This window comes from Salvelinus fontinalis, chromosome 30 (genome assembly GCF_029448725.1).
Source record: "Salvelinus fontinalis isolate EN_2023a chromosome 30, ASM2944872v1, whole genome shotgun sequence".
Lineage (NCBI taxonomy): Eukaryota > Metazoa > Chordata > Actinopteri > Salmoniformes > Salmonidae > Salvelinus > Salvelinus fontinalis.
Window position 1 is genome coordinate 23,373,085 of NC_074694.1, and position 8,177 is coordinate 23,381,261.

General features: G+C 42.6%; 1 protein-coding gene across 1 annotated transcript; it reads left to right on the top strand.

Annotated features, from left to right (window-relative positions):
• Positions 1-306: 306 nt before the first annotated feature.
• abcb10 (ATP-binding cassette, sub-family B (MDR/TAP), member 10) lies at positions 307-7,689 on the top strand. The gene is made up of 13 exons (XM_055890079.1): positions 307-1,287; positions 1,517-1,717; positions 1,867-2,069; positions 2,656-2,790; positions 2,951-3,097; positions 3,317-3,452; positions 3,620-3,715; positions 3,852-4,061; positions 4,167-4,246; positions 4,356-4,536; positions 4,753-4,796; positions 4,885-4,919; positions 5,100-7,689. Exons 1-13 carry the CDS (start codon positions 834-836, stop codon positions 5,350-5,352), a joined length of 2,175 nt encoding a protein of 724 aa, XP_055746054.1. The 5' UTR covers positions 307-833; the 3' UTR covers positions 5,353-7,689.
• The last annotated feature ends 488 nt before the right edge of the window (positions 7,690-8,177 follow it).

An 8,177-nucleotide genomic window follows, 5' to 3' on the forward strand; every position in this document is an offset into this window, starting at 1 on the left:
GTACTGCAATACCTAATGCAGCTGGTGGCCACACCAGATAATGACTGTTAATTTTGACCCCCCCTCCCTCTTTGTTGAGGGACACATTATTTCATTTCTGTTAGTCACATGTATTTGGAACTTGTTCAGTTTGTCTCAGTTGTTGAATATTGTTATGTTCATACAAATATTTACACATGTTAAGTTTGCTGAAAATAAACGCAGCTCACAGTGAGAGGACGTTTATTTTTTTGCTGAGTTTATATGTTTCCGTGGAAGATGACATCGATTAATCGAGTTCGCTTAGCAATGTCTTTCAAAGTTTTTCTTATATTGTCGGCCATTGATTTCCGTCAGGGACTTTAACAAGAAGCAGCTAGGTTATTTTCCGGGGGTCACCTTTTCTATTGAACAGAGCGGTTTTTCTTTTCGTAGAGTTGTGTGTACTTATGACAGTCTGTTACCGTTAGGCTGCCTTGTCGCCTGCAGATTGTGTCGACATGTCACTCCTATCGACAGACATATTGTTGTGACAGGGCGCTCCCAGCGCGATAAAGATAACTTCGCCTAAATGTGGCTGTCACGAACAGATAATGATGAATAACCGCCAGGAACCCACAATGTAATAGACATTATCATTTGTCGTTAGTGTTGGCTGGACACGAAGGAGGACATTGACCTAACTGTGTTTTTATGTTGGAATTCGCTGGCCTCATCGTATGTGAAATGTAACATGCTCGTTCGCACTTTCTTGCTATGTTTTGGTCATTTGGTAGGTAGCTGGCAAGCCAACGGACTTGAGTTTGTTTTTATTGTTTTTATGTGTCTGAGTCGCTCACTAGCTGTCTTGCAGAATGGGACTGTTGCTGTTGCAATTGTCAAAATGTCCAGGCGTGAATATTTTGAAGCGCGAGGTTCACTCCCGTGTACAAAAACTATTTTGGTTAGAACGCCAGACGTCCAGGGGACAACGAAAGGGGCGAGAGGTGAGTGGGAAAAGGTTCGAACCTGTGGCACACTCTTCGCTTTTACACCCGAGGAGATGCAACTCTCTTGTGCCCTGTGTACCACTTAAACAGTTCACCATACCCCCCCATTTGTTGAGGAGCTCATGGACAACAACTGTAAACTTTGCCAACTACAGCTCTTCGACAGACTCAAAACAAGCAACACAACAAGCAACACAACAAGAAGTTGACAGCAAAGATCTGCAGTCAACGGAAATAAAACAATCCCCAACTCGGATACCCACTGAGGATGTCAAAAGGATTTTAGAACTTGCCCACCCTGAGCGCTTGCGACTGTCAGGTAGGCCATGTCATTTAAGGTCACCACAGGGATATCTTCAAAAATGACCAACGTGCCACTGAAATAATGTTATCACCAACTTGTGCCTGTGTAGGGTTGACCAAATTACATAGTTTATTCCTTACTTGGGCCCTATTTGTTGTCATGAAAGTTTCCCTTTTTAAACAATAATACAGTAACGTCACTTGTTTTGATTCTTATATTTATTTTTCTATACCATCCTCCTCAGCGGCTGTGGGCTTCTTAATGGTCTCCAGCGCTGTCACAATGTCGGCTCCCTTCTTCCTGGGCCAAGTAATTGACACCATCTACACCAGCTCTTCAGAGGACTTCAGTGCCTCCCTCCGCTCTCTGTGTATCATGCTCTCAGGGGTATTCCTTTGTGGGGGCGCTGCTAATGCTGCCCGTGTCTACCTCATGCAAATCTCAGGTGAGCGTCAGTTTGCTTTCAGTGCATGCAGAGTGGGTTTACATATTAAACAGATGTCCATCTCTGGATTTTTTTTGTTATTACTACCGTGACTTTGATGCCATACAAAGGAACTAATCAAACATTTCAAAAATATGTCACTCTTACAGGGCAACAGATTGTGAGAAATCTACGTGTATTCCTATTCTCCTCGATTCTGAGGCAGGAGGTGGGTTTCTTTGATAAGACCCGTACCGGGGAACTCATTAACCGCCTATCTGCAGACACGGCACTCATCGGCCGCTCCGTCACAGACAACCTTTCAGACGGGCTCCGCGCTGTCGCCCAGGCAACAGCTGGGGTCAGCATGATGGTGAGAAACGGCTCTCTCCACACATTTGTATGTAAAGGGTGTGTTAGGGTGTTAAAGTCCATTCTACTCTGTACTGGGATCAGTTCTAAGATTTTGAGTCACATGGGAATGCAAGTTGTATTCAGAGGTGAAACTGGTTTGACATTAGGAAGATGTGATTTTTCATCCTTTCATGTACAGCTTTCCTTAGCGGTTCCATTGTTCTGGTTACTGTCATTGTTCTTTGTCATTGTTCTGGTCCCTCTACATATGATCTGGTTTGACCCCAGTTCTTCATGTTACAACAAGTATATTTAGAATTTATAAAGTAAATTCCTTGAGTTTCCTCCTTGGTTACTATATATTCCTAGGATGTCATTTCTAAAACGGATGACCCGTAGCAAAATATCCATAACTCATTTATCATAGTAAATATAGTACAGTTGAATACATTCATGATAAATATGTTCACACATCCTCTCCGGTCATTAGTGGCTTTACAGGTTCAAAATCCCTTTATAAAAAGGTAACCGAGCAGGCTTAAAAGAGTTGGGCTGAATTGCCTCCTCACATTTCCTGGCATCTCCCTCTCGCTCTCTGCCAACAGTTTTACGTGTCACCAAGTTTAGCAGCTTTTGTGCTGCTGATTGTGCCTCCTATGGCTGGCCTAGCTGTCATATATGGGAGATACCTGCGCTCTATATCCAAACGTACACAGGACTCTCTGGCTGATGCCACACAGGTAAGACGAGACCCGTTCTAACTGCACAGCATGAGTCATTACTGAAGCAGTGTTGCGCCGTAGATTATTCTCCAAGCAGAGTACATAGACACCAGGTCTTTTAATCATACATTTTTTTATTGAAACTAATTGATCAGACTGATACTGTGTTGTCTTGTAGTTGGCAGAAGAACGCATCAGCAACATGAGGACAGTTCGGGCGTTTGGTAAGGAGCTGACAGAGGTGGCCAAGTATACGGAGAAGGCCAACTATGTTCTCCACCTGGCCAAACAGGAAGCCGTTTTGAGGGCTGGCTTCTTTGGCGCGGTGAGCATCCAACAATTCAATGTTCCCTAAAGAGAAATGGAGTGGTTGTTAACATTTTCTCAATCAACGTCAGTTGAAATGTAGTCAAGCCCTTTTGGCCTTTTGAAAGACTGGAACCACAGAGTTGTGCGATCTGTGGTGGAAGCTTCTGCTTTTATGACCTGTGTGTTTCTTTGGGGGTCATTGGGTTGTAACTGGTTTTGTATGAGTCTCTTTTAGACTGGACTCAGTGGCAACATCATCATCCTGTCAGTGCTGTATAAGGGAGGGCTATTGATGGCCAGTGAACACATGACTGTGGGAGAGCTCTCTTCCTTCCTCATGTACGCCTTCTGGGTGGGCATTAGCATTGCAGGTAGGGCGTATATAATTGTCTCATTGCCTGTGCATTCTGAGGAAAACCCCCGCTCATTAATCAATGAACAAATCACACTGTTAGAATTTCCATTTTAATAAAAAACAGATTCACTCTATCCCCTAATCTGTCTGAGCAGCTGTTTAAATGTCTGTTTCATTGAACAGGTATGAGCTCGTTCTACTCTGAACTGATGAAGGGCTTTGGCGCAGGGGCACGGCTTTGGGAGCTACTGGACAGGAAGCCCGAGTTCCCCCTCAATGGTCAGCATCAAGCCCTGCCATTCTAGACCACACTGAGAAAGCATTGTACAAAAAAACTTAATTACATCACACTTGTCTAGTAGTCCTCTGCATCTAAACTGGCATGTAAACGTCCATGTTCCTCATTTCTCTGAAGAGGGTATTGTGCTGAGGCCGGAGCAGCTTAAGGGTCAACTGGAGTTCCAGAATGTCTCCTTTGCCTACCCAACCCGCAAAGACGCCCCCATCTTCCAGGACCTGAGTCTATCTGTGCCTGCTGGCTCAGTCATGGCCGTGGTAGGGCCCAGCGGATCAGGCAAATCCACTCTGGTCTCCCTGCTGCTCAGGCTCTACGACCCAGTTGCAGGTGAGGACTACAGCTGAGGTCATCTCTTACAGCAGCGTCATGTCACTGTATGTCTTCCATTTCGTCAACAGTCTTCTGATTTAGAGATCCTTTTTTGCTGTATAGGTGTGATCACTATCGACGGGCATGATGTGAGAGATTTGAATCCTTATTGGCTGAGGAGTCACATTGGAACTGTTAGTCAGGTAATTGGTCACATGACTATAGTAGTAGGCAATATGTTCCCATTGTTGTGGCTAAGCTGTGCTTTGACATGTGGTCTAATCCTGTGGTATTCTCCCTCTGGGTCTGCAGGAGCCTGTACTCTTCTCCTGTTCCATCGCTGAGAACATTGCCTATGGAGCGCCCGACTCTGGCACGGTCACAATTCAGGAAATCCACCGGGCTGCACAGATCGCCAACGCTTATGAGTTTGTCCGAGGTTTCCCAAAAGGCTTTGACACTGTGGTGGGAGAGAAGGGTGTTCTACTGTCAGGTGAGACAAATGCATGCATATCAGGAATTTTCTTTGATTTTGTGATGTGATTACATAGTTGATAGGTGTTCCTAAAAAAAAGAAATTGCGATGGTGTTGGACTTCACTGGGCATTCTCAAACCGGAATGATCTGACTACAGAGTTATTGTTCATAACTAAAACCATCGCTTCTTTAACAGCTTTAATGTAATGACTAGTTTTGCTTTAACCAACAGGTGGTCAGAAACAGAGAATTGCTATTGCAAGGGCTCTGCTTAAGGTAATTTTAATTACACCCGATTACATGCATCAACAATTTTATGTTTTAGGCAAATGTTGTAATGTATGCATTCTCTCCCTTCCCTCAGAACCCCAAGATACTTCTACTTGATGAGGCTACAAGGTAAGACATTGTGCATGGTCTATTCACATTTTACATGAGTTGCTCTACCTCCATTTTGGACAGTTAAGCAAGGTCAATCAGCTGGGTGAAGCAGGGTCAAACAACCCAATGACATGTGAGCTATAACTCATGGACCTCTATTCACTTTTGCCCTCTCTTTTCCATCCCCCTCTTCATCAGTGCCCTGGATGCAGAGAATGAGTTCCTGGTCCAGGAGGCTCTAGAGCGGCTCATGGATGGGCGCACAGTGCTGATCATCGCCCACCGCCTCTCCACCATCCAGAACGCTGACACCGTGGCTGTGCTGGACCAGCGGCGTGTGGTAGAGTGTGGGCAGCATGCACAGCTCCTGGGCAACCGCCAAGGCCTCTTCAGGAAGCTGATGGAGAAACAAGCCTTCCTTCAAGAGGGGCAAAAGCAAGCGTTGCGTTGAAAAGAGCTGTGGTGGGGGAGGGGGCCTTAAATGTAGAGAAACTGCCTTTGGCTGTGTGGTGACGTGCTAATCACGCTGCGCTCTGCTACACTCCTCAGTCTGTCAGTGGTGTGTGTGAATCAGTTTAAGCTATTTGCAAGGGAGCATTTGAATATCAACTGGAACATGGATGATTTTAATATTGCAGAGCCATCTCATAGCGCTGACGGGGATTCATTTTGAGACAGCCAGTAGGTTTGGATTCTCTTCTTTAGGACACCCAATTTATTGAGTATCATTATTCAAGCTGCAATATGTAACTTTTTGGGTGACCTGACCAAATTTGCATAGAAATGTTATAGATCAGTCACTCATTGAAAGCAAGTCTAAGAAGGGGTAAATCTGTTCTATGTGCGCTATTTCTATGCTTCCTGTTAAGTTTCGTTTTTACGTCTTTTACTTTCGGTTTTGTACACCAGCTTCAAAAAGCTGGAAATATATCTTTGATTCTGAAAAATATATTTCACAGTGGTTTAGATGGTATAATGATTCTCTACACTGTGCTTCCTAGTTTTTTCACACAAACTGAAATTAGGCAAACTATCAGTTTCAGCTACCAGGAAATGGTGGCGCGAGTTCTGCATATTGCATCTTTGAGGTTAGGATATGCAGAAAATATGAATGACACAAACTTTGAAGTGCGGCCTATATCAAGTAAATATTATAAATGAGTCACTATGCCTTTTCAAGAAAGCAAAAGCTGTCTTTTGTTTTAAATAACTACTTACCAGACTGAGAAAATATACACTGTGGCAAGTTTCTTAGGTACGCCAACCCATTCACAAAATTGGGTCATGCCTTTAGATGGTGAGTCACGTGGCTGGCTATATAAAGCAGATGGACGGTCATCGAGGCATTCAGTTATTGTTCGATTGAAGGTTAGAATGGGTGAAAAGATTGACCTAAGCGACTTTGAGCATGGTTTGATCGTCGCTGCCAGGCATGCTGGTTCCAGTATCTTAGAAACGGTCACTAATGGCGCTCAACGACATTTTGGAACGCACAACTCATCCGTCCTTGTTACGGATGGGCTATTGCAGCAGACGAGCACACGGGGTTCCACTCCTATCAGCTAAAAACAAGAAGCAGCTCCAGTGGACACGCAATCACCAACACTGGACAATTGAGGAGTAAAAAAAAAACATTGCCTGGTCTGATGAATCTTGATTCCTGTTGTGTCATGCCAGAGTCAGGATTTGGCGTAAGCAACGTGAGTCCATGGCCCATCCTGCCTGGTGTCAACAGTAGAGGATGATGGGGAATGTTAGGTCCATTGATAACGATTGAGCACTGTTTCCATGCCCTGAAGAATTCAGACTGTTCTGGAGGCAAAGGGGTGTCTGACTAGGAACCAGATGGGTGTACCTAATTAACTAGCCACAGTGTCCATTTATTTGTTACAAGTTATCCAAAACGTGAAGCTAGCATTGTCAATTATGTAGGCATATTTCAAAAAGAATGGCAAACATACAGAGCACTGATATACAAGCAACATTGACATAAATGTGGATGATAATCAAATATCTTACATTGTAGTTGATAAAGCAAACAAACCACCACTGATCAGTTATGAAAATGATGTGCATATCCATTCAAATGTTCTGATATTTCACCACTGGCTATTATTTCATTGATGGATAGTATGCTGGATATTTGATTTACATAAAATACTATCACAAAATTAATCTTCAAATATGCTTTTGGGTCATCCATTGGTACCAATTGTACATTTCTGAACAATCTAACATTCAATAGGTAGAATTTGACCAAATCCATGTTATCTTGATAGTATGACTGAAAGACCTTACAGACTTTTTAGTATTTGGATTTAGAGTTCAGCACCATCCTTTATACTAATGGGATATGTAGATCTTTAAAATGTGGCATTATAAGCTCACAGTATCAAATAACATTTATTTTCTTATCTGACACTGATGAATACATTTTTCTCACTTACCTGTGACACTGGATGTACTGTGTCTGGATTGTACTGCAAAGAAACATTCACTGCTCTGTTTTTTGCCATTGTACTCCTCACATTTTAATCTTGGATTCAGTAGTCACCCTTGTGCAATAGAAAAGCAAGAACAAGAATGGTAGGGAGATTTTAATTAACTTTGAGCTTCAACCAATGCCATACCAATGTTCCATACCAATGTAAGTCCTATATAAATGTCCTCTACAGAAGGCTCCTGGGTAAAATCAGTATGTTGTAATAATGTATTCAAATATGATATTTTAATGATTTTGTGTGCTAAATTATTAGGCCTTTGTGAAAAATAAAAGATCGTATTAATATTCTGTGATTTCCTTTTCAAATATAAACCCATTAATACAGAACCTTACAATGCAGGAAAAGTTACATTAACTGTAAAATGTTTTTAATATAATCTCAGACTGTCATATTTCTAATCAGAAAATATTTCCTCTAACCTAATCTCTCGTGGACAGATGAAACAGCAAGAAAAAAAAGAGAAAATTACTAACTTTCGCAAGAGAATTTTACTTCTGGGTAACCGAAATGACCAAAAGAGGGTACTATTAACCTATTGTTTTTTTCTCTCTCCAATCTGTGTGTTTAGAAAAGTTATATATCAACTGAATGAAATTCTAAATGTTCAGTCGAGACAAATCTGGACCATCCAAATCAATTCCTTGGATTTTTTTCCTCATCCATTCTATTCATACACCTTTGTCACCTCTATCAGTGATCAAATAGATCAGTTCAGAGCCCATGACATGCACTGGCGTTGCGTACTGGACACCTGCGCTGCCCCCACAAGGCA

What these genes read in the sequence shown, in the direction of transcription:
- abcb10 (XM_055890079.1), top strand. Translation starts at nt 834, where the DNA reads ATGGGACTGTTGCTGTTGCAATTGTCAAAATGTCCAGGCGTGAATATT. An exon ending in CTACCTCATGCAAATCTCAG is followed by an intron (nt 1,718 to 1,866) that starts GTGAGCGTCAGT and finishes TCACTCTTACAG; the next exon opens with GGCAACAGATTGTGAGAAAT. An exon ending in GCTCTACGACCCAGTTGCAG is followed by an intron (nt 4,062 to 4,166) that starts GTGAGGACTACA and finishes TTTGCTGTATAG; the next exon opens with GTGTGATCACTATCGACGGG.